The sequence below is a fragment of the Lolium perenne genome, chromosome 4, assembly GCF_019359855.2.
Source record: "Lolium perenne isolate Kyuss_39 chromosome 4, Kyuss_2.0, whole genome shotgun sequence".
Taxonomy (NCBI): Eukaryota; Viridiplantae; Streptophyta; class Magnoliopsida; order Poales; family Poaceae; genus Lolium; species Lolium perenne.
In genome coordinates, this window is record NC_067247.2 from 32,275,939 (window position 1) to 32,302,531 (window position 26,593).

A 26,593-nucleotide genomic window follows, 5' to 3' on the forward strand; every position below is an offset into this window, starting at 1 on the left:
GGTGAATCATACAAGGTGTGACACGATGTTTGGCTGTGGTGAAGGGCCAGTATTTGCCACGGAAGAGGTTGATGATTTTAAGAGGAAGAGGGTGGAGACGCAGGGGATCCCGTCGATGTGGCCATCCCTACACCGGTGGAGAAGAAGTCGTGGAGGAGTGACTCGAGGTGGAGGACAACCTCGTCCTCCCATCTCCTTGGGGACGGGCGCCCTGCAATTTGGCGCTTTTCCAATGGATGGCCTCCAGCCGTGACCATGATGCCTGCCGCTATCACTTGGCACATCGCAGCGGATGCAGCAACCCAGCCGCAACATCAACGAAGTGGGAGGCGAGCGGCAGCCGCACCACACACGGGCTCAGCAGCACCGGAGCTTGCTTCCCCATGTCCTGGACATTCAGAAAATAGAGCAAGATAGGGAATTCAGAAAACAGAGGAAAACAAGACAATCAACAGAGGAAAGGAGAACAATTGCAAACACATTGCTCTATACATTTGTGTAGTAGATGTAATTGCTGCCTATCATATTGGTTAAATGATAATGGAAATCAAATATTACTCTGATTGTCATACCATCTTTGTACAATTTTTATTTATTTAAATGAGTAATGTGAATGGAGAAATGCGAACATTTCGATTCCTTTTCTAGAATATGCAATAATGTTAACATAGGTGCGGCCACAAAGTTGTTCATTAATACAAGGGTCAATGGTTGAGCTGAGAATGCACTGGTTAAAACTTTCTGGAAGATGAAAAGCAAAACAAGATGGAAGTGATAGCTTAAATCCAATGGCGCAATGGGTCATCTAGCGTAGAGAAGGAACATAAAGACATCAACACCCTCGTGGATGTTTAGTGTTGCATTCTGATCGAGTCAATTTTAGGTGCGGAAACGGGCCGGGGCCAATTCAGTTGGAACAACAGAGACGAACGAACGAATCAATGTCATATAATCTGTGCAATGAACGAATGAACAAGTCAACCTAAAATATGTACACAAACAAATGAAACGACGATCGACACCTAGGAGAAGCTAGTGTGCATGCAGCAACGTACAAAACCGTTGGCGCGCACGGCGCACGGGTGTAAGCTAGCTAGACGAAGAGCTGGAGCAGGACTGGCGGCGCCTGCGCCACCGCGCCGGCCTCCTCGCGGTGCCTGCGCATGTGTCCCCCGAGCGCCTGCCCCGTCTCGAACTGAAACCCGCAGACATGGCACTGGTGTACTGCCGCCGGCTTCTGATCGTCTGTGGAAGTGGTCTTCTTGTGCTTGACGTTGTAGTGGTCTCCGGCGAGGACTAGCGCGAGCGGCGAGCCCATGGCGGCCGCGGAGGTGGCTGGTCCGGTGCCCGCCGAGCGCCTGGAACGTCGGGAAGGAGCGGCTGCACGTCTTGCAGACGAACTCGCCTGATCCGACCGCGGCGGCACCGGCGCGGCGCAGCTTCTTGTGGCGGTCGGCCACGGCGCCGAGGGAGAGGGCGAGGGACACGGCTTGCTCTGATGCCGCTCTCTGGTGCTTCATGAACGTGCTGCTTACGATCGAGTCGAAGAAGGAACCGAGTGATTCGACGAGGTCAAGAATCTGTGAGAAGTGATCGGTGTGTGGCGAGAACTGAAGGAGCTTGCTAGACACTGGATGGATTGGGAAGAAAAAATGGGACGTCGTTGGACTTTATATAGAGCAGGGGAAGATGGGAAAAGCTCGCTAGCTACCAGCCAGTACGTACGTCGGGCTTGACGTCTGCAGAGCGCGTCGCGATCCGCGGCGACTCGGCCATCTCTATCGCGCACATCGCTTTCCTAATCGGTATACTGGGACCTTGATACGCGCTTCGATTGGCGTACGTACGTAGATGTACGTGTGCGCTGGCTTCATATCGCTGGTGGACGGAAGGGCTCGCGAAATGGGACGGAAGTATCGCTCACGGTGTTGTGCGGTGACTTCCTGAGTTCCTGTTTCTGACGGGTAGATGAAAGACCAGATCGACTCAGAGTCTGAAACAAGTCTTGCGCCCGAAAAATTACAAGGGTGCTTCGCGAAACCACGCGACCGTAGACGGACGGTCCAACCTTGCCAAACCGGGCTTTCGTCGATAGTACGTCTTCTCGACGGAGGGGAAGTCTCTTCCTACTACCTAGGTTCATCCGATTAATTTCCCCGTGAATTGATCGCGTAATCGCGTGCACCACGCGCTCGCTCAAAACGATCAAGTGTGAATCGTGGGTGTTCTCACGCTAAGAATTGAGTACTATCTGGATGGTACATTTTTGTTTTTGGAAAACAGGATGACACAATAGCTTTTACAACGAAAAAAATGCATACGACATCTCTATTATCTTATTTAACAATGGTTTGGCAAGAAGAAACACCAAACAACCTCAAGCATCCACACCACACACTTACAAACTTGATAATAGGGGAGATAATGACATCATGGCCTTGTGTCCTATACTCAAAACAATGTTCCGCCAGTTAGATCCGCGGCATCACCAAGTCGCCCTATGGCAGCCCGGGAGCGCATATCCAGTCCAACTGACTCTCGGCGCACATCACATATACACGCACAAGAACCTTAACTTTCGTCGTACCCCCATCTAATCTTCAGGGAAGAGATCAGCATAATTCTCGCCAGATCGTCGCTGCCTTCACGGCGCCAGACAACAACTTCGCCCTACGTGCGTCCATCAGCATGCGTCCGACGACGAGACTCCGTTGTTTCACGGCAACAAAACTCCACTGTACCACGTCGCCAAAGACCCACCGTCTTAGACGTGGAAGAATCCACGCCACTCATCTGATGGTATATATTCCGGAAAAGGATCATCAAATCCTTATTGACTTGCTCATCGGTCGCTTTTTAGAACAAGAAAATTCCTTCCTCTCCACACCGGCCAAAACATATACTCATACTCTATTTAAGAATGCTTGGCAACCAATTAATTCCCGCCAAATGATATACAGTACATCGTATCGAATTTATTAGTTCTCAGTCAACTAAAAATTAGACACATCTATGTTGTATTCCCTTCGTTTTAAATTAGTTGCCGTAGATTTGGTCAGATTTAGTTTGGATACATACACAATTTTAATGTATAGGTTTTAAGAAAGACAACTGCATCTACTAATTTAGAACGAGGGGAGTAGCAATTACATACCGCCTGCCCTGGCCGCATAAAAACAATCGAGGTATGATGGTTTGAAATTTCAGTTTTGTAAATATTTCGGCCACTACTGAAATCACTGAAATTCGGTTTTCATTTTGGCCAAAGTGCTGAAATTTTGTCTCAAAATTCATTTAAAGATTTGTTTCATATTCCTTTTGAATTAGTATGTAGTACTGAAATATCTGAAATATTTTAACCGAAAGGTAATATTTCGGGGTCTACTGAAATTTGATGAAATCTCACTGAAAATGATTTCCATGGGTATGATGAGGCTATGAGCTGTAGGAAGTGCCTACCACTAATTTAGCCCGACGATGCAGATACAGCGTACGTGGGCTGTTTTCCGCGTAATATAAATGGACGTGTTAGCACGCCTCTTTTATAACTGATCTAACACAAGTCACTTCTGTCAATTGTGTACTGAATACAGATACGTTTTCCTCGCACAGGTGTCCGGGTGTGAACTTGTGACAGCTAGCTGTTTGGGATAGATCATGGAGGAAAGTCGGAAAGTCCTGTTTTGCGAACAATACTGCCAAGGTATCTTATTGCAGAAGCCAGGAGGAGATGTACATCATCTTAGCATCGACCATATTGATAGAATGATAGAATAAGAATCTGAGGGGAGATTTTCGGCTGCATCAATCAATACATCATTTAGAAGTTAGAACAGGGTATGTTAGTCATTGAACGTACAAAGGGATTTGTCCTAATTATTTACAAGTGCAACTGAATACGTGATCCGGATGGTCCAACAAAGATCAATCTACAGCAAAATTCGACTAGCCAATTTGGTAATCAGCAAAAGCCTCCTAAGCTACTGCATTCTAAAGACAGATCCAGCTAGACGAAGAGCTCGAGCAAGACGGGCGTCCTGTCGGCAGCGTGCCCCGCCACCTGCTGATCCTGCAGCGCGATGACCCAGTGATCAACGCCGCCGCTGAGCTCCGTCTCGTCGCGGTGCCGCCTCATGTTTTTTTTTCCAACCGGGCTTCTCACCCCTTTCCATTTCATCATAAAACGGAAATACATTGTTCGACACACACACACCACACATCAGGAAAGGGGGAATGAGAAAGAGAAGCGAGCTGGAGCACTAACAGAAAACCCACTGTGATATCCTTGCAAAGCAAAGATAACACCATGGGACAAAAACCTGTTACCACTTTAGCCTACATCCTAACCAAGTTTGATCAAAGAACCCTTACAACTGATAGGAGAATAATCTGTGTTGTATTACTGGGGGCCAAAAGGCCACAATATATAGTACAATGTACAGGTGCAATATGCAAAAGGGCCCCTAACATATGGGCAAAATATAATACACACATATCTACTCTAACACCCCCCCTCAAACTCAGGGTGGATCCACAACACTGAGTTTGGAGAGTAAGAAGTCATGTTGCGCGCGAGTCTGTGCCTTTGTAAAGAAATTCGCCAACTGTAAATCTGAAGGCACATAATGAAGCGCAACAACCTGATCATGCACCTGAGCACGTGTATAAAAGGCATCAACACCAATATGCTTGGTCAGCTCATGCTTGACCGGATCACGTGCAATACTGATAGCACCTGTACTGTCACATAAAAGTGGAGTGGGTGTCGTAACAGAGACCCCAAAATCTGCAAGCAACCACCGTAACCAGGTCACCTCAGCAATCAACGAAGCCATAGCCCGCAGCTCAGCCTCAACACTCGAACGGGAAACCGCTACCTGTTTCTTCGTCTTCCAAGCAACAAGCGAACCACCAAGAAACACACAGTAAGCAGAAAGTGAACGACGATCCGTAGGATCACTCGCCCAAGTAGCATCCGAGTAGCACTGGAGCTGGAGAGAACTGGAACGAGGAAAGAAAAGGCGACGAGTAATCGTGCCACGGAGATAACGGAGGACACGAAGGAGATGACTGTAGTGAACGGTGGTAGGAGCTGAGACAAACTGACTCAGAATATGAACAGGATAAGAGATATCAGGACGAGTGACAGCAAGATAAACAAGACTCCCAACAAGATGGCGATAGCGTGTGGGATCGAGAAGAGGATCACCATCAGTAGGACGAAGCTTAACATTAAGCTCCATAGGAGTCTCAATAGTGCGCTCATCCACAAGAGCAGCACGAGTAAGGAGATCCTGAATATACTTTTCCTGGGAGATATAAAAACCATCAGAAGTGGAGGAAATCTCAATCCCAAGAAAATAGCGAAGAGGACCAAGATCGGTCATAAGAAACTGATCGCGAAGACGAGCCTTGACAAAGGCAATATACTCAGGATCATCACCAGTAATGATCATATCATCAACATAGAGAAGGAGAAGAGTGCGTCCACGAGGAGAAGTGTGAACAAATAGCGCTGGATCATGAAAACTAGGAGAGAAACCAGCAGCAGTCACCACAGAGGCAAAGCGCTCAAACCAGGCACGAGGGGCCTGTTTCAGGCCATAAAGAGAACGTCGAAGACGACAAACCATCCCATCGGGAACAGAATACCCAGGAGGAGGTTGCATGTAAACCTCCTCACTCAACTCGCCATTAAGAAAAGCGTTCTGAACATCAAGCTGAGAGACAGACCAGCGTCGAACAGAAGCAACAGCAAGAAGAGTACGCACGGTGGTCATATGAGCCACAGGAGCAAAAGTCTCATCATAATCACGGCCGTGCTCCTGCTGAAAGCCACGTGCCACAAGACGCGCTTTATAGCGCTCAAGAGATCCATCGGAGCGGGTCTTAATTTTATAGACCCACTTACACGTGATAGGACGAACACCAGGAGGAGGAGAAACAAGATCCCAGGTGCCAGTGCGCTCAAGCGCAGCGATCTCCTCAGCCATGGCAAGCTGCCATTCAGGATGGCACTCAGCATCCCGATAAGAAGTCGGCTCGGAGGCAGCGAGAGAGACCATCTTGGCCCGGGAGAGAAACGGTTAGGAGCACGACGCTGACGAACAGGCGGAAGAGGTGGAGAACTAGGAGAATCATCAGAAGAAGACAACTCATCGGAAGAGGAGGGAGAAGGATCATCAGGCGAAGAGTCCGGAACTGTAGAACGCCGAGAATAGTGGAAGGGAAAAGGAGACAAGGGAGAAGGAGGACCAGTGGAATCAGAAGAAGAAGAGGAAGGAGAACTAGGAGGCGACGATGGCACCGGAGTCGGAGGGGGCGCATCAGGAGGAGAAACAGGAGGGACAGAGGGTGGTGCATCAGGAAGGAGAAGAAAAGAGAGATCATCCACCGGGTATGTACCAGAGGTGGGACGAGGATAGAAAGGACGCGTCTCATCAAACGTGACGTCACGAGAGATGCGCATCCGACGACCAACGGGGTCCCAACAGCGATAGCCCTTATGCTCATCACTGTATCCGAGAAAAACACACTCAACAGACTGAGCAGTCAGTTTGGTGCGTTCGCGAGGAGGGAGAAGAACATAGCAAACGCAACCAAAGGAACGGAGAGTCGAGTTGTCTGGCAAGCTGCCCGAGAGACGCTCGAGTGGTATGCCACCGGGCAGAGCCGCAGAAGGCGGAATGGTAATAAGAGACGTGGCCGTAGAGACGGCGTCCGCCCCGTAAATGCGGCGGAAGAGAGGAAGCAATCATCATAGCACGGGTAGTCTCAAGAATATGACGATGCTTACGCTCGGCGACACCATTTTGAGCATGAGCGCCGGGACACGAGAATCGGGCAAGCGTGCCCTGCTCGGCAAGGACACCACGCAGTCTTTGGGAGATATACTCCTGCAGAGTCAGCACGAAACACACGAATGGGAGTGGAATACTGAGTACGAACCATGGCCACAAAACGCTGATAAATAGAAAGCACCTCACTGCGAGAGCGCATAAAAAACAACCAGGTGTACCGGGAAAAGTCATCAATAAACAAAATATAGTATCGATGGCCCCCTTTGGAAGCAAAGGGAGCCGGACCCCAAACATCAGAATGAACTAAATCAAAAGGTCGCCGAGATACGTACGCCTTGGTAGGATAGGGAAGCTGAATCTGTTTGCCTAACCTACAACCCACGACACGAATGTAAAGACACATCTCCTGAGACGGACCCCGAGAAGACCACGACGAACTAATGACGATAAACGGGAGCCACAAAGGTGACCCGGCCGATGATGCCACTGCTGAAAAGAACCGATGTGAAGCGGCAAGCTGCAGGAGAGCTGGCGAGATGAAGTGTCGGCGGAAGGAACGCGAAGCCAGTCTAACTCCCAGAGGCCCGGGGACTCAAGGCTGCGAGGGCCAGCTCCAACCAGGGCCTGTGTACGGCGGTCCTGAACAGCACAAGAATCAGCGTCAAGAATGACGCGACAACCAGAATCAGTAAGCTGACTAGCAGAAAACAGGTTCATCTTAAGGCTAGGAACATGAGAAACATCAGGAACAGAGAAAGATGAAGTAGAAAGGGTGCCTCGACTGGAAACGGGAAGAGAGGAACCATCAGCCGTGATAACACGGACAGGAGAAATAAGAGAGCGAAGAGCGGAAAGGATAGAAGACGCAGAAGTCATATGAAAAGAAGCTCCAGAATCCAGATACCACGGGGATGACGTACCTGACTGTGTAGAAGGTGGTGGTCGCGCGGTGCCAGAAGAGCCAGACACAGAACCAGCAGTACCCGTCGAAGAAGAGCCTGTAGCAGCGAGCAGACCACGAAGACCACGGATAATGTCCTGATCAGACAGCGCAACAGCAGACGAGCCTGAAGAACCAGCCTGCCGACGAGCAAGCTTATCAAGGTACTGCTGACGTAAGCTGGGGTCCCTCCTCCAGCAACCAGAGACGTCGTGGCCAGCCTTGCCACAGAAGGCGCAGGGAGGACGAGGACCACGAGGCTGCTGAGACTGACTCTGGCCCTGGACCGGCGGAGTAGAGAGTAACGGCGGTGCTGGAGACCGCAACGAAGCGGACGGCACAGGAGAACCACGAGCAGACGGCACAGGAGGACCACGAGCAGCAAGTGCAGAGGGAACCGCAAGAAGACCAGCACCACGAAGACGAGTCTCCTCTGCGCGCAGCTCAGCGAGTACCTCAGAGAGCGGAACACGACCACGGGCAAGCAGCTGGGCACGACGCGGCTCAAACTCCGTGCGGAGCCGCGACAAGAACTCAAAAACGCGCTGAAACTCCAGATCCGCGCGCACAGTCAGACAGCAGGGACAGGTGCCACACACAGCTGTACGAAGAGAATCAAGCTGACGCCAAATAGCAGCACTCTGAGTATAGAACTCGTCAATAGTAGAATCACCCTGCTGAAGATCATGCTCCTGACGAACCACAGACAGATAAAGAGCATCCCCAGACGGCTGATAGCGCTGACGAAGAAAAGCCCAGCGAGCAGCGGCGGTGGGAAGACTCATGAACTCGGCAGCATACTGAGGCAGAACACTGGAAGTGAGAACAGCAGCAGCACGAGCATCATCATCGATCCACTGAGTGTAGTCAGTCAGATCCAGCCGGTAGGTCGCAACAGCAGTAGAATACTCCTCAACCTTCCGGTCATAATCAGCCAGAGCAGTATCAGTGGCACTCTTGGCTGCATCCTTGTCCTCCTGAGAAGCATCGGGGGCAAGGGAAACGGGCGTCGGTGCAGTAGGCGCCGTAGGAGCAACGGGGCGCGACGGACAAGGGACCTCGCCAGAAAGCACACCCCAAAGACGAAGACCGCGCATGTGGACGCGCATAAAGGCAGCGAAATCAGGATAATTCGCGCCATCAAAAGTCACCGGGCAGCGAGGAATCGCAACATAACCCGACGAGGAAGACATAGGGCTTTGGTTTTTTTTTTTTCTCTTTTTTTTTTTTGCTTTTTTTTTTTTTTTTTTTTTACTAACTGACGGAGCCGAGCCGAGCCGAGCCGAAGCTCAGATCGAGCCGATCAGGAGCCGAGCCGATCAGGAGCCGAGCCGAATTCCGAGCCGAACAGGAGATCAGATCGATCTCCAAATCGATCGGGACAGGCGGCCTGGAGGCGGACGGGCGGCCGGGCGGCCTGGAGGCGGACGGGCGGCCTGGAGGGCGGGCGGCCGGAGCAGCGGCCGGCGAGCAGGCGACGGAGGCGGCCGACGGGAGGCGGCCGGGAGGCGGACGGCGGCCCGGGAGGCGGGCGGCCCGGAGGCGGACGGGCGGCTGGGAGCGGCGGCCGGCGAGCAGCGACGGGAGGCGGCCGACGGGAGGCGGCCCGGGAGGCGGACGGCCGGGAGCTGGTGAAGGAGAGGCGGCGGCGGCGACCGGGCGCGGCGGCGAGATGCCAAGGCGGGCGGCGGCGGCGGCTGCGATGCGAAAAAGAAGCCTTACGGCTCTGATACCATGATAGGAGAATAATCTGTGTTGTATTACTGGGGGCCAAAAGGCCACAATATATAGTACAATGTACAGGTGCAATATGCAAAAGGGCCCCTAACATATGGGCAAAATATAATACACACATATCTACTCTAACAACAACCATATGACAACTAGTTCCAGGAGGCAAAACCAACAACAAAAGCTGCCAGGAAGAACACAGAATAGCTTCCAGGGGTCTTTTTTGTGCATCATATCTGACATCAAATCACTTCATGAGGACCCAAAACATCCATCAGGTAGCACAGCGCAGCATCCAGACTCACCCAGGTCACTGACCATTACCCGCCGTCAGCCGAGCAGGTCCAGTCTTGATCTTCTTGGTGAATTCTGCCGCCATCCTCATCAGTTTCTCCGAACCCTGGACCATCTGTTCCTTGATCTCTTCAGGTTGTAAACCTGCCCAATATATCAAAAACGAACAAACAATGAAAATAGCTTCCATAGGTGATTTCATCACATGCCCATCAAAAGTAACTCTGTTTCGAACATTCCAAATGGACCAGCACACCGCAGCAATGCCCACCATATATATTTGATCACCACCGGGGAGAAATGCATAGAACCAATTAATAGCTTGCCATAAGGAACTCGGGCATTGTCTCGCACCAATAATCTTACCCAAAGTTGCCCAGGTAACTCGGGCCACCGAGCATGTAAAGAAAAGGTGCTCAATTGTTTCCAACTGGTTACAAAAAGAGCAAACAGGATTCCCAGGCCACTTTCGTCTTCGCATATTGTCACGCGTAGGAATAGCATTTCGAAAAACTTGCCACATGAAAATCTGAATTTTCAAAGGAATTTTTGCATTCCAAATCAGCCTATTATCAGAGCCAAACAGATTTCTCTCAAGGTAATCATAAACCGATTTAGTTGAAAATCTCTTATTACTAGTAAATCCCCAAGTGATCACATCATCCGTCTCCTCTAGGTTAATGCAATTAACTTTTGCACTAATGATTCCCCATTGAGTAGCTAGGTCACCATGCAAACGCCTACGAAACCTCATATCACCATTTTTTTCAACAAATTCTTTAATAGTGCAACCTTTCATCTGACAAATGTCATAAAGATCAGGATATGTTTCACATAAAGGAAATTCACTATCCCAAGGATCCTCCCAAAGTCTTACCACACCTCCATTTTTTAAGGAAAGTTTCCTCCTAGCCATATATGTTTCTTTCACTTGCATTAAGGATTTCCAACAAGGAGAATCTGAAAACCTAGGAAGCACATTAGCAATAGTTTTATTTCTCAAATATCTCGCTTTAACAATTCTCTGCCACAAACCATCATGTGTATCCAATTTCCACCACCACTTAGTTAACAAGCTGATATTTTGTCTTCTTAAATTTTTAATGCCTAGGCCCCCTTTTTTCTTCGATCTACACACCTTGTCCCAACTAACCATGTAATAACTTTTTTTATCTTTCTTTTTTTGCCAAAAGAAACGTTTCCTATGTTTGTCAGCCTTTTCCAAAAAGGTCTTGTTCAACAAAAACATGGACATGGGATAGTACAGAGTGGAAGATAAGCAAGCATCAATAAGCACTTTCTTAGCGCCTGAGGAAGCATTATTACCAATCCAAGCATCAAGTTTCCTAACAAGCTTATCATCGACATAGTCCCAGTCTGAAGTTTTCAAGGCTACCGAAGATATGGGCACCCCCAGATATTTCATAGGAAGAGTACCCACTTGACATCCAAACATATCAGAATATAAGCCAGCAATCTCATGTGGCCGAGCGCCTGGCCCGTCTCGAAGCCGAGCCCGCAGAGGTGGCACTCGTGCGACTGCTTGGCCTCTCGCCGCTTGATTGCTTTCGCGACGCCGACGCCGAGCTCTAGACCGTGGCGGCCGCGGAGGTGGCTTGTCCGGTGACCGCCCAGCGCCTGGAATGACGCGAATGCCCGGCCGCACGTCTTGCACACGAACTCTCCTTCTCCCGACGTGGCCACCATCCTCCGGCGGCGCGCCCTGCTCTTCTGCGTCACCGCCCCGGCCGAGTCCGCCGATGTCGTGGTCGACGCCGTCGATTCCGTGCTTAGCGACAGCGCCAGCGACACGGGCTCCTCCTCCCTCGCGCGCTTCATCCCCGCTCCCATTGATGATTTGCTTGTCTTAGTTGTGTGCTTGATTGAACGGCGTCTGTTTCTTTGTGTGTTCCTGCTTGTGTTGGAGAAGCGAGAATGAATGATTCGATGGGTTGGCAAGGAGGCCGGCGGCGCACTTATATGGTGGGTGGTACGGAGGCGCTGCGAGGGAGCTAACGTGGGTGCAAAGTCGGCGGGGGGCGGGCCGACTGCTTGTCGCGTGTGTGGACCAATCAGAGGAGGGCAACGCGACGTACTAACTGATGGGATCGTCGACAGGATATGCACGGCCGACGCGAGCCGAACGTGTGGTGCGGAGCAGTAATGCTACACTTACGGGCTACAGGCTACGGAATTTGGTTACGGGATGACGTGGTGGAGAATCAGAGGAGGTTAGGGCCTGTGGCGTCACCTGCACACAAGACGCGTGGCGTTAATTTACTAACCAGTTGGAGTTTGGACTTTGAACTGGGAGTATACGGCTACGCGGCGCCGTTGCATAAGCGTGATCGGTTCGTGTTTCAAGCTCAGAAGTGTCGCGAGTATCGGAAATGATCATTCATCCTGCGGGATCTTTCAGACAGGCTGTGGTAGAGCATGCGGTGACCGTCGAGTCCGGGAACACCGATGTGCGGGAACTTTCTGGTGTTCGGTGAAAGGATATTTTTGGTAAGCTAGGATATTTCAACTTTATGCGTGATTTGCCAGGTAGGAGTATAAAGGTTAGCTTAGGCGAAGCCTGATGCAATATGGAGTGATGCCGAGGCGATACTATCACCTATATGCTAGATACGTTTTTAGGAGTGTTATAAGCGAGAGAGAAAATTGGAAAAGAAAATGATTACATTTCCTTTTGAGATTACCAAGATGAACACTCACAAACCTCACTGCACCATCTGCCTTACGCGCACAAACCTCATATGGGTCCAAAAAAAATGCGAATAGATGTCACTCGGAAAAATCTAAGATTTAATCTATGTATATTTCGAATTTACCTCTGGACTTGCACATATCTAACGGTGATTGACACTAATGCTCGATGCAAGATGAGTTCCTACGCCGGGCATGGCATGCCATATGAACGAGTTCCAGCACGGATTACAAAAGAAAAAAAAATAGAGTTTAAATTGCAATGTTGTTTTTACGATACTTTGCTCATTATGATAGACTATGGTTTGAGACTTAGATTTATGAAAACTTCCGATGATAGAGAATGTAGTGTTTAAAAAGAAAACTAGTAATCTGTGAGAATGAAGCACGACGCACACGTGAGACCGCAATGGTGCTTGTAGGATACTAGAAAAACATTTGCTAGCACTATCAATGGCGAATTCACTTATAAAGAAGTTGTAAGTTAAGTATTAATACATATTTGAACTCAATTGCATATTTTGTAGGATTATCATATATAAGAAGTGCATCATAAATCATCGACATTGACGATGTTACCAAACCATCTATCAAGTGTTACATGAGGTGGCCTTAAAACAGCGAATTCGAGTTAGGTGGCCGTGACTAAAGCTTAAAAATGTCAAGACAAAATGTCACGGATTCATCAATGATGGGAGGTGCATGATATTTTTTATCGGTTTTGCTAAGTCTCAGGCGACTAAGATTTCCTTATGTCTCAGTCGACTTTGAGAACCGTTGGATCCTTTTGCGAGATTCGTGCAGACTTCGTGGACGGACAGAAAAATGATGAGTCGGGAGAGCGTGCACTCGAACTCACGCCCTTTGGTGTTGCAGTGCGACAACACAACCACTGGGTTAGCATGACCATGTCGCACAAGAACTATGGTAGTCTTATATAGTTTATTAGGATCTGTTTCCATTATTAAGTACGAAGAGCAAATGAGAGGGTATTTGTTCTGATTTTTTTTCTTCTCCCTTCATTCTCATTATTTTTATTCTTTTTGTTTTTCATTTCTGTGGTTGCAACTTTAAGGAAATGTGCAACTACCTCATTATTTGTATTTCTATATTTTTGCCATTTAAATGTATTGCACTTTCATAGACAAAAGTGCAACTAATTTTTTCCTTATATTTATCGTGTCACACTACTAGCCGCACTTTTATTTTTTCGAAATTATTAATCAACAACCGGGTTTTCCAATAGAGAAGAAATGTGCAACTAGGAAGCTATAACCAATATCAATTGCACTTTTTTAAAAGAAATGTGAAATTCTATTCGGTTTTAATGCAAGCAGTACTTTTTCTCGAGAAATGCGCAACTAGAAACTAGTTTTTGATACAAGTTACACTTTTCTAAATAAATGTGTAACTAAAAGTTTTTTTTATACGAGTTACACTTTTCTCCAACGGTGTGTAACTTTTCCATATGAGCTGCGTTTTTTTTCAAGAAATATGCAACTAGCAACCTATACTTGATGTGAGTTGCACTTTTTAGTAAGAAATGTGCAACGCCATCTGGTTTTTCATTTAGAGTTGCACTTTTTCTCAAATAACATGCAATTACCAACGGTTTTGAAACGAGTTGCACTTTTCTTAAATAGTGTGCAATTAGAAACCCGTTTTGAAACGAGTTGCACTTTTCTAAAGACAATGTGATACTCAAACTGGTATTTAGTTACGCTTAAACGTGGTTGCACTTTTTTTTGCAAGAAATGTGCAACTCTAACCGGCTTTTCAAGAAGAGTTGCACTTTTTCGCCGAAAAGGTGCAACTAGCACCGATGTTCGATATGCGTTGCATGTTTCACAAGAAATATGCAACTACAAACCGATATTCAATATGAGTTACACTTTTCACAAGAAATGTGCAACTCCAACCGATATTTCATAGTAGTTGCACTTTTCACAAAAAAACGTGCAACTTCAAACGGCAAGTTACACTTTTTTAAGAAATGTGCAACCCCAACATTTTCTGAAGAAATGTGCAACATATTGGATCAAATTTATGTTTATTTTATCAAGAAATGTGCAACTCTAAACATGTTTTTGTCCGAGTTGCACTTTTCTTCGAGAAATGTGCAACTAGAATATTTTTTTCATTTTTTCTTTGATATTTTTGGCAGTTCTTTCTATCCCAGTTAACTAGCACCTTGTTGTTAGACTGGTTTCTATTTTGTGATTGAAACTTGAATGTGTTTTTTTTTCTCGACCAATGTAGATTTTTGTCTAGAGCAGACTACCAGGCCAGCTGCGCAACTAACAACTATAAGAAACAGGCTCATCACGTAAGAACAAAAGGAAATCCTAGACAGTATGCACAGCTGTGGTGTGTGTTGGCTAAAAGAAATACGAGTAGTTGATATGGTTCGGTGCAGCTAAGCTACGTGTGCAATTGATCGGCCGATTCACGTGGAGCTGCCGTCGACTGAGACTTAAAAGATTTCTCAGCGGCCGATTCCAGCCAAACCCATTTTTTATTGACGTACACAACACATCAATGATCTGTGATATTTAGTAAGCTGTGATAAAATAGAACGTCATAGAACTCTATATTTCGTGCAGTGTGCTTGTAGTGACAACAATAATGACATCATAGAGAAGGCGATGGGGTGAAGGGAGGGGGATGCACATGAGTTGGCAGATGGTCTACGTTCTAAACTCTATGCTAGGGTTTTCCCTTTTCTTGTAAGGAGAAAATCGTCACACCCTTAAGGTAACTCCAAGGGCCCACCCCCATTTTAGAGCCAAGTTGTGTCCATTTGGGGCTCTGTGGATAAGTTTTCAGCCCATGTCCACCATGTGCATCCAACAACAACTCCATTTGGACACGCGAAAATGCTAGACCTACGGGCAATCTGTTACGGAAATAATGTTACGGGATTAGGTGTATGCTGTTGGTTGGTTATCTGGTTTCAGCACTCCGTGATTTCAGCAGCCTTTCTCCTCTAATTTTCCACCATGTCATCCCGTAAGCAAATTCCGTAGCTTGTAGCCCGTAAGTGTAGCATTACTGTTGGACACGACCATGTCCGCATTTTTGGAATCTTTTCACCATTTCAATCATTTCTTCATATGAAGTACTTTTTAAATATAATAACTTCGCAAAATAAATGGAAAATATATACAAAAAGTTGGCAATTCAAATAAGTTGCGCTGACATCCATCGAAGTATCAAAATAATCGCAATTGTGATCATTTTCTGACAAGTATCTCACATGCGGACAGAGTGTTCATGGTTGGGGGTTTGGGGAGGGGGGGCATGATTTCTGTCTAGGCAAACCTAAAGTACAAATGAGTCAGAAATGGACCGCCAACTTGGAGCGGACCTTATCGGAAATAGAAATGGTGCTCAATCAACCCAAATAGAATTCATTTGCTGACTACCACATAGTTTGAACTTATATGTTTGACTTTGACAAAGCTAACAGCAGGTAATTTGAGATAGAGGGAGTAAGATCTAGGGGGATGTGGCATCCAAAGTACTCCATATGTAAATTATTTAAATTTATCATCCTCGCTGATAAATCAACTAGCCCTATCAAAATTGCCCCATTTCATCCGTTTTGTGACCTCTGATTTTCGACACAAGCATGATGTCTGTATAAACTAAATAAGTTACAACTACAGAAAAATATTGTATCTCTAAGTTTCAGAAAATTGTGAAAACATTCAGGCGTTTAAAAGACAAACATACACATGTTTATACACATGCGTTTACAAGACAAACATTCAGGCGTTTACAAGACTTGCATTTTCGATGAACCGATGAGGTCGGAGGCAATTCAATTGGAACTGAAAGATACAAACGAATCAACGTCATGTAATGTTTGAAACAAATGAGTTAATGAATAAGTCAGCCTAAAAGAGTATGTTCGTGGTGAGCGGCAGCGATCTGAGATGACGGCAACTGGGGAGATCACACATCGGTGATTTTCGTGGTGGTCGTTGGCCCCGAGCCCTTTGGTCCTAGGCGGGCGGCGGCGCTGCCGACCTTTGGAGGTTGCAGGGTTTCCTCTTGGCTATCTCTGAGTCAAATAGGGCGCCTGATGACCCACAAGTATAGGGGGTGTATCGTAGTATCTTCGATAAGTAAGAATGTCGATCCCAACGAGGAGCAGAAGGTGTTGACAAGCAGTTTCGATGAAGGATTCACTGTAAATGCTCACAGACAAGTATTCAGGGGGTTTTGATGTAACAGTTGAATAAAGTACGAGTAAGTAAAGTGCGAGAGTAATAATTGCAGCGAGTGGCCCAATCCTTTTTAGCACAAAGGACAAGCCGGTTTGTTTACTTATAATTACCAAACGTTCTCGAGGACACACGGGATTTTAGTCTAGTGCTTTCGCTACATACGGCTAAATAATCTTCATTGTTATGATAAGTGTTGTGTGGGTGAACCTATGCTAATGCACCGCCCTTCCTAGGACTAATACATACTTGTGATTATACCCCTTGCAAGCATCCGCAACTACAAGAAAGTAATTAAGAATAAATCTAACCACAGCCTTAAACTCTGAGATCCTGCGATCCCTCCTGCATCGATATACCAACGGGGGTTTAGGTTTCTGTCACTCCGGCAACCCCGCAATTAGCAAACGAATACAAGATGCATTCCCCTAGGCCCATAAATGGTGAAGTGTCATGTAGTCGACGTTCACATGACACCACTAGAAGAATAACACCACAACTTAAATATCACACCATTGAATATTACTCAACCATAGTTCACTACTAACATTTAGACTTCACCCATGTCCTCAAGAACTAAACGAACTACTCACGAGACATCATATGGAACATGATCAGAGGTGATATGATGATGAATAACAATCTGAACATAAACTTGGTTCAATGGTTTCACTCAATAGCATCAACAACAAGTAGAGATCGATACCGGGAGAGTTTCCCCTATCAAACAATCAAGATCAAACCCAAATTGCTACGGCGGTGACGATGTCCAGCGGTGATGACGGCGGTGATGATGGTGGAGATGATGATGATGGTGATGGCGATGATGTCCAGCTCGATGACGGTGACGATGGCGTCGATTTCCCCCTCCCGGAGGGAATTTCCCCGGCGGATTCCTGCCCGCCGGAGAGCTCTTTTCTCTCTGGTGTTCTCCGTCCCGCAGAGGTGGCTGTAACTCTTCGTGAGGTACCCTCTGTGGCTTAGGTCTTCGGGACGAAGGGTTTCGCGAAGAAAAGGAGGCGAAAGGGGTCGTGGGCCCCCCAAACCACATGGCGGCGCGGCCAGGGCATGGGCCGCGCCGCCCTAGGGTGTGGGCCCACCCTGGGTCCTCCTGGCCCCTCCTTCTGGCTTCCTTCATCATCTTGAAAAATAGGATTTTTGGTATAATTTTCTTCCACAGTTGATCTTCCAAAATATTGCGTTCTGACGGTGCTTTTTCCAGCAGAATCCTGGCTCCGGTGCTTGATCCTCCAATAATGATGAAACATGCAAAATAGATGAAATAACATAAGTATTGTGTCCCAATATGAAATATATCAATGAATAACAGCAAATTATGATATAAAATAGTGATGCAAATTGGACGTATCAACTCCCCCCAAGCTTAGACTTCGCTTGTCCCCAAGCGAAACTGAGCTCGATAGACAGGACCACATGTTTATGGAGTGAAGAGTCGATAAATAAAATACGGACAAGAAGCATCATATTCATTCACACAAGACATTATAATAGACAACTTCCTCATATAACTCAACTTGAAACAAGTATAAGGTAATCACAAATAAAGGTGCATAAGAAATCATAATTGGTGATGGCAAACTTCGTTCTTGGTCAGAGAACAATTAACAAATTATATTTATCTCATTGAGCAGCGCTCTCATGTTTAAAGTTTATATGGCACAACTTGCATACTCAATCATAATGGTCTTTTCATAATCATTGATAACTTGCAAAGCTATATTCATTCAGATAAAACTTGTACTAAACAAGGAAGAATAAAAGACATGATGAAGCAAATCACAATATAATGGTTTGATCACAACTACTCAAATGCTTGCTTGAGATGGAGGGAAATAGGTTTACTGACTCAACATGAAGTAAAAGACAGGCCCTTCGCAGAGGGAAGCAGGGATTAAATCATGTGCTAGAGCTTTTTCAGTTTTGCAATCATATAAAGAGAATAAAAGTAACATTTTGAGGAGTGTTTGTTGTTGTCAACGACTGGTAGCGGGTACTCTAACCCCCTTGCCAGACAACCTCCAAAGAGCGGCTCCCATATTATTTTCATTTTACTTGGCACTCCTTCCAACCTTTTCTTTCACAAACCATGGCTAACCGAATCCGCGGGTGCCTGCCAACAATCTCATACCATGAAGGAGTGCCTTTTTATTTAGCTTTATTATGATGATGACACTCCCCCCAACCTTTGCTTACACAAGCCATGGCTAACCGAATCCTTCGGGTGCCGTCCATCAATCACATACCATGGAGGAGTGTCTATTTAGTTTAATTAATTTGGGACTGGGAATCCCATTGCCAGCTCTTTTTGCAAAATTATTGGATAAGCGGATGAAGCCACTAGTCCATTGGTGGAAGTTGCCCAACAAGATTGAAAGATAAAACACCACATACTTCCTCATGAGCTATGAAACATTGACACAAATAAGAGATACTAAGTTTTGAATTGTTTAAAGGTAGCACATGAAGTATTTACTTGGAATGGCGGAAAATACCATGTAGTAGGTAGGTATGGTGGACACAAATGACATAGGTTTGGGTTAAGGTTTGGATGCACGAGAAGTATTCCCTCTCAGTACAGGCTTTTGGCTAGCAAGGTTAATTAGCAAGCATGAGAGTCGAGGGAAACAAACAAATATACATATGGTAGAAACAATCATGCATCTTCCTTGTAAGCACAAACAATCTTAACTTCAGAATAATAAGCTATGAGCTAACAAGAAGGACAATGAAACATCTACATGTATTTCTCTTTTCTACTTAAACCTCAAAGTGTTGTTGCTATTGACCAATGCTAAGTTTGCCAAAACCAAATAGATTTATTCAATGCTCCCAAAGTGATACCAATACTAACAACAAGGTAAATCATATAGTAGAGATTGCAAACTAAAATAAGATGTGCAATATGTAAATGATAAGACTCCTCATTAATATTCCATAACGATAACTCACACCAAGGGATACATAGATAACCAACTAAAGGAGAGATACTTCCAAACGCAACCCATCTTATATGATAACTTCCCTACTCATGATATGACTCTACTTGGCAATAAAAGTAAAAGGTAGTGATAATGTGATACCGCTGCACTCCCCCAAGCTTGGAACAAACCAAGGGGATGCCAATACCGATGATGAATTACTCCTGCGGAGATGGTGGTGATGAACTCCTCCCGCGCTTCTTAATAAGCTCCTTCAACTTCAGTTTCTCAGCTTGACAATTCTGCACTAAGATTCGAAGAGATTCATTGTTATCTGAAGTTGGCGATGACGACCTTGTGATGTGAATCGAGTGGTATTCAATCATTCTTCGGAGACGGCAATTCTCCTCCTGGAGTATCTCCACTTCTCTTCTTAGAGCCCGATATTGATCACAAAACTCATCGGTAATCCGTAGAACTTCTTCCATCATGGGGAAGGAGTCGAGGCTAAGAGCGGGTGGTAAAGGTCCCTGCAAGTTATGAGAAAAAGAACGTCGAGTGTCAACAGATCCCACCAAGATTTGCTTGCTCCCTCCGGCTTGCTGCTCTTGTCTTGATGGCACCTCCTTCACTTCTTCCTCCGAAAGCCCCTTGCCCTTGTTGTTGGAGGCCATGGTGCTTCTAGACCGAAAACAGATCCTGGCAGAAACAGCTCGAAACAAAACACGTCGAAAACACGATATACGAACCTCCAGGGGTCCGGGGGATTTTCGTGGTGGTCGTTGGCCCCGAGCCCTTTGGTCCTAGGCGGGCGGCGGCGCTGCCGACCTTTGGAGGTTGCAGGGTTTCCTCTTGGCTATCTCTGAGTCAAATAGGGCGCCTGATGACCCACAAGTATAGGGGGTGTATCGTAGTATCTTCGATAAGTAAGAATGTCGATCCCAACGAGGAGCAGAAGGTGTTGACAAGCAGTTTCGATGAAGGATTCACTGTAAATGCTCACAGACAAGTATTCAGGGGGTTTTGATGTAACAGTTGAATAAAGTACGAGTAAGTAAAGTGCGAGAGTAATAATTGCAGCGAGTGGCCCAATCCTTTTTAGCACAAAGGACAAGCCGGTTTGTTTACTTATAATTACCAAACGTTCTCGAGGACACACGGGATTTTAGTCTAGTGCTTTCGCTACATACGGCTAAATAATCTTCATTGTTATGATAAGTGTTGTGTGGGTGAACCTATGCTAATGCACCGCCCTTCCTAGGACTAATACATACTTGTGATTATACCCCTTGCAAGCATCCGCAACTACAAGAAAGTAATTAAGAATAAATCTAACCACAGCCTTAAACTCTGAGATCCTGCGATCCCTCCTGCATCGATATACCAACGGGGGTTTAGGTTTCTGTCACTCCGGCAACCCCGCAATTAGCAAACGAATACAAGATGCATTCCCCTAGGCCCATAAATGGTGAAGTGTCATGTAGTCGACGTTTGATGTCTACGTTCCCCCTCCTTTCCTGTAGACAGTGTTGGGCCTCCAAGAGCAGAGGTTTGTAGAACAGCAGCAAGTTTTCCCTTAAGTGGATCACCCAAGGTTTATCGAACTCAGGGAGGAAGAGGTCAAAGATATCCCTCTCATGCAACCCTGCAACCACAAAGCAAGAAGTCTCTTGTGTCCCCAACACACCTAATAGGTGCACTAGTTCGGCGAAGAGATAGTGAAATACAGGTGGTATGAATATATATGAGCAGTAGCAACGGTGCCAGAAAATAGCTTGCTGGCGTGTAGTTGATGGTGGTAGTATTGCAGCAGTAGTAACGCAAAGAAACGAGTAAACAAGCAGCGATAGCAGTATTTAGGAACAAGGCCTAGGGATTACACTTTCACTAGTGGACACTCTCAACATTGATCACATAACAGAATAGATAAATGCATACTCTACACTTTTGTTGGATGATGAACACATTGCGTAGGATTACACGAACCCTCAATGCCGGAGTTAACAAGCTCCACAATTAATGTTCATATTTTAGTAACCTTATAGTGTAAGATAGATCAAAAGACTAAACCAAGTACTAACATAGCATGCACACTGTCACCTTCATGCATATGTAGGAGGAATAGATCACATCAATATTATCATAGCAATAGTTAACTTCGCAATCTACAAGAGATCATGATCATAGCATAAACCAAGTACTAACACGGTGCACACACTGTCACCTTTACACACGTGCAGGAGGAATAGAACTACTTTAATAACTTTGCTAGAGTAGCACATAGATAAATTGTGATACAAACTCATATGAATCTCACTCATGTAAAGCAGCTCATGAGATCATTGTATTGAAGTACATGGAGAGAGATTAACCACATAGCTACCGGTACAGCCCCGAGCCTCGATGGAGAACTACTCCCTCCTCATGGGAGCAGCAGCGGTGATGAAGATGGCGGTGGAGATGGCAGCGGTGTCGATGGAGGAGCCTTCCGGGGGCACTTCCCCGCTCCGACAGCGTGCCGGAACAGAGACTCCTGTCCCCCAGATCTTGGCGTCGCGATGGCGACGGCTCTGGAAGGTTTCTGTGGTTTTCGTCGAACGTATCAGGGTTTTCGATCCAGGGGCTTTATATAGGCGAAGAGGCGGCGCAGGAAGGCTGAAGGGCTGGCCAAACCATAGGGGGGCGCGGGCCCCCCTAGGCCGCGCCAGGGTATGGCGTTACTAGGATTTCTGAAACCAAAAACAGCAGAAAACAGGAACTGGCACTTCGGCATCTTGTTAATAGGTTAGTTCCAGAAAATGCACGAATATGACATAAAGTGTGCATAAAACATGTAGATAACATCAATAATGTGGCATGGAACATAAGAAATTATCGATACGTCGGAGACGTATCAGCATCCCCAAGCTTAGTTCTGCTCGTCCCGAGCAGGTAAAACGATAACACAGATAATTTCTGGAGTGACATGCCATCATAACCTTGATCAAACTATTTGTAAAGCATATGTAATGAATGCAGCAATCCAAGACAATGGTAATGACATGAGCAAACAAGTGAATCATATAGCAAAGACTTTTCATGAATAGTACTTCAAGACAAGCATCAATAAGTCTTGCATAAGAGTTAACTCATAAAGCAATAATTCAAAGTAAAGGTATTGAAGCAACACAAAGGAAGATTAAGTTTCAGCGGTTACTTTCAACTTGTAACATGTATATCTCATGGATATTGTCAACATAGAGTAATATAATAAGTGCAATATGCAAATATGTAGGAATCAATGCACAGTTCACACAAGTGTTTGCTTCTTAAGGTGGAGAGAGATAGGTGAACTGACTCAACAATAAAAGTAAAAGAATGGTCCTTCAAAGAGGAAAGCATCGATTGCTATATTTGTGCTAGAGCTTTGATTTTGAAAACATGAAACAATTTTGTCAACGGTAGTAATAAAGCATATGCATCATGTAAATTATATCTTATAAGTTGCAAGCCTCATGCATAGTGCACTAATAGTGCCCGCACCTTGTCCTAATTAGCTTGGACTACCGGATCATCACAATGCACATGTTTTAACCAAGTGTCACAAAGGGGTACCTCTATGCCGCCTGTACAAAGGTCTAAGGAGAAAGCTCGCATTGGATTTCTCGCTATTGATTATTCTCAACTTAGACATCCATACCGGGACAACATAGACAACAGATAATGGACTCCTCTTTTATGCATAAGCATGTAACAACAATTAATAATTTTCTCATATGAGATTGAGGATATATGTCCAAAACTGAAACTTCCACCATGGATCATGGCTTTAGTTAGCGGCCCAATGTTCTTCTCTAACAATATGCATGCTTAACCATAGGGTGGTAGATCTCTCTTACTTCAGACAAGACGGACATGCATAGCAACTCACATGAAATTCAACAATGAATAGTTGATGGCGTCCCCAGTGAACATGGTTATCGCACAACAAGCAACTTAATAAGAGATAAAGTGCATAATTACATATTCAATACCACAATAGTTTTTAAACTACTTGTCCCATGAGCTATATATTGCAAAGGTGAATGATGGAATTTTAAAGGTAGCACTCAAGCAATTTACTTTGGAATGGCGGAGAAATACCATGTAGTAGGTAGGTATGGTGGACACAAATGGCATAGTGGTTGGCTCAAGTATTTGGATGCATGAGAAGTATTCCCTCTCGATACAAGGTTTAGGCTAGCAAGGTTATTTGAAACAAACACAAGTATGAACTAGTACAACAAAACTCACATAAAAGACATATTACAAGCATTATAAGACTATACATCGTCTTCCTTGTTGTTCAAACACCTTACTAGAAATTATCTAGACCTTAGTGACATAGGCATCCCAAATGGGCCTGCCGAAGATGGTACCCGGGGTTTACTGGAGGCCCAATACCCGAAGAATAAGAAGATTCGGGAGCCCAAGATTTACTAAGGAAAGATAGAGTTGTAATAGGAAGTGTTGTTTGTAATCTGGCGGGACGAGTTAGAAACCGTCCCGGACTCTGTAAACTTGTATAGCACGAATCCCTCGGCTTCACCTCATATATAAGGGGGAGTCGAGGGACAAAAGAAAGGACCGAATCATTGTCTGCAAATCCTAGTTTTCACAATCGTCGAGTACTTTTCGGCTGAAACCTTCGAGATCTACTTACCCTCTACTTCTAACTAAACCCTAGCCTACAATCCATAGGCATTGACAAGTTAATCCCTTGTCAATTGGCGCCGTCTGTGGGAATTAGAGGCGTAAGGAGCTGATCTCGATGGCACGCTCAAGATCTTCGACATCGTCAACCGCAAGCAACACAATGGATCGAGGTAAACAGATCGCTACTGGTCTTGTCGATTTTGTTCCTCACCCACCCTCCCGTTTGGATGCATATGCGTATCTGGCGGAGCCCATGGAGATGACGTTCGGAAGGTTCCACTTTCGCGTCGAGAAGGAAGGATCGTATCGTGTCGAAATTCCGATTTCGTCGGGATCATCAGTGGCCGATTCCGATTTTTCAAGCTATGCATCGTCAAACGAGTCAGGAGAAGAAGAAACCTCGGCGACACGCTACGTCAGCATCAGAGCAAGAGAGAAACTCGCCAAGATCTTCAACGACATATCGTTTGAGTCATCTGCGGACTCGTATATAAGCGATGGCTCAAGCGATGTCGACAGTCATGACTTCATCGACAAATCTCTCACAGTGGGCAAGGTCTTCATCAATCTCAACGATGATGTCACCAAACCCAACATAGATCTGAGTACAAGGTATCATCAGATTTACGCCATTGAAGGTCAAGAGGAGACATCTGAGGCTTTCGACAGTTTGGGAAATCCATACGTCGATCCCTCCAATCTGCGACAAGGCTTGGGCAACAAATACGTCGGGCCAGAGCCGCGAGATAGAGTTCAACTTTCACAAGCAGCGTGGGACAGAGCTGCGAGAGCTATGAACGGCACAGAACCAATGGCTACCACAGCCACACCAGAAGAATTGCAAGCATATCAATATAGGCTCGCACGAGCTGCCAGGGAATTGGAAAAACAGACAGCTGAGTTGAACAGAAGAAAGGAGGCAGCTTACGCATCCGGCAGGAGAAGGGCAGATCTAAGTCGACAATCTAGAACTACGGGTGATAGCCATCGGGAGGCGCGGAACAGAGCAAGATCAAGGCTGCAACACATACCCGAGGCAGAAAGAGAACACTTGGTTCAAAACCTCGACATGTCCTTTATGTCGATAGATACAAGAGGAAACATCATCCCTAAGACACCAGAGGCTGGGTATATGGCGACACATGCTTTTATCCTTGCATCTAAACCACCTCCGGGTGACCCAAGGGAAACATTGTACAATATGGCGGTAGCAGGAGTTGGAGCTATGGGGACAGCGTTTATATCAACGCCTCCCGAAGGAGTGGCAAGGCAAAATAGTCCGCGACCCGCAAGCAGCAACAGCGGCAGCACTCGAAGGGCCAAGTGGAGCAAGAGACACGGAGCACAAGCAAGAGTCGACGGAGCGCGGCAAAACGAAGGGATCATCGGCAATCCCCAGAACTCAACGACGAAGATATGTGCGGCTTACCATGCTTCACGAGGAGAGTCCGAAAAACGCGAGTCCCCTCAGGATTCAAGTTACCCGATAATTTCAAGAAATTCGACGGCCTTCAAGATCCAGAGGATTGGCTAGTCGACTATCTGGAGACGGTGAAGCTGACAGGAGGAACTAGGGCAACAGCCATGCAAAGCATCCAGGTGCACCTGAGTGGTGCCGCACGATCATGGATAAAGAAACTCGCTCCAGGATCCATCGACAGCTGGGAAAGTTTCGAGGACGTGTTCGTCAAGAACTTCAGATCCACGTGCAAAAAACCCGCATCGTTAGAGGAGTTGAGAGCGTGTCGACAAAAGCCAGATGAGCCAATGAGAAAGTACATCCAGAGGTGGAATATCATCAAAAACTCGGCAGAAAACATATCTGACGAAAGAGCAATAGATGCGTTTGTCGCAGGAGTCAGGCGTGGAGACTTTGTCGAGGGTTTGGGAAGGACCAATCCAAGGACAGTATCCGCGTTGATGGAGATAGCAAATAAATGGGCAGATGGAGAAGACGCTGTCCACAACAAACGACACAGTCGCCGCAGGAGGACCGTGGTCGAAACTATCAACCGAGGCGAAGATTTCCTCGGACGTACAGAACTACGACGCCCCAGGACAAATTTCGGCAGGTTTTCGGACAAATACAGAGGCAACAGAGATGATTACCGGAGAAGCGGTGAACAGCGAGGTGATAATAGGGATGATTCACGCAACGAGGCAAAATAGTGGGCCGAGGTTTCCAAGACCTTTCGTGTCCCCCGAGGAAATGCTGAACGGACCGTGCCGGATGCACTTCTTCCTCGACAAAGAACGGGAAAAGACAGTCGGGGCACC

At 46.2% G+C, this 26,593-nt stretch overlaps 2 protein-coding genes and 1 pseudogene across 2 annotated transcripts; all 3 read right to left on the reverse strand.

The window, feature by feature from the left end:
• Window positions 1-927: 927 nt before the first annotated feature.
• LOC127292112 (zinc finger protein ZAT7-like) lies at window positions 928-1,638 on the reverse strand (annotated as a pseudogene).
• Window positions 1,639-7,335: 5,697 nt separating this feature from the next.
• LOC127346675 (uncharacterized) lies at window positions 7,336-10,653 on the reverse strand. Its single transcript, XM_071828909.1, has 6 exons — window positions 10,648-10,653; window positions 10,495-10,564; window positions 9,790-9,909; window positions 9,004-9,437; window positions 7,721-8,717; window positions 7,336-7,439 (listed from the first exon to the last, which is right to left on the reverse strand). Exons 1-6 carry the CDS (start codon window positions 10,651-10,653, stop codon window positions 7,393-7,395), a joined length of 1,674 nt encoding a protein of 557 aa, XP_071685010.1. The 3' UTR covers window positions 7,336-7,392.
• Window positions 10,042-11,701, reverse strand: LOC127292111 (uncharacterized). The gene has a single exon (XM_051321467.2). The coding sequence runs from the start codon at window positions 11,614-11,616 to the stop codon at window positions 11,188-11,190; it is 429 nt and encodes a 142-aa protein (XP_051177427.1). The 5' UTR covers window positions 11,617-11,701; the 3' UTR covers window positions 10,042-11,187.
• Between the last annotated feature and the right edge of the window lie 14,892 nt (window positions 11,702-26,593).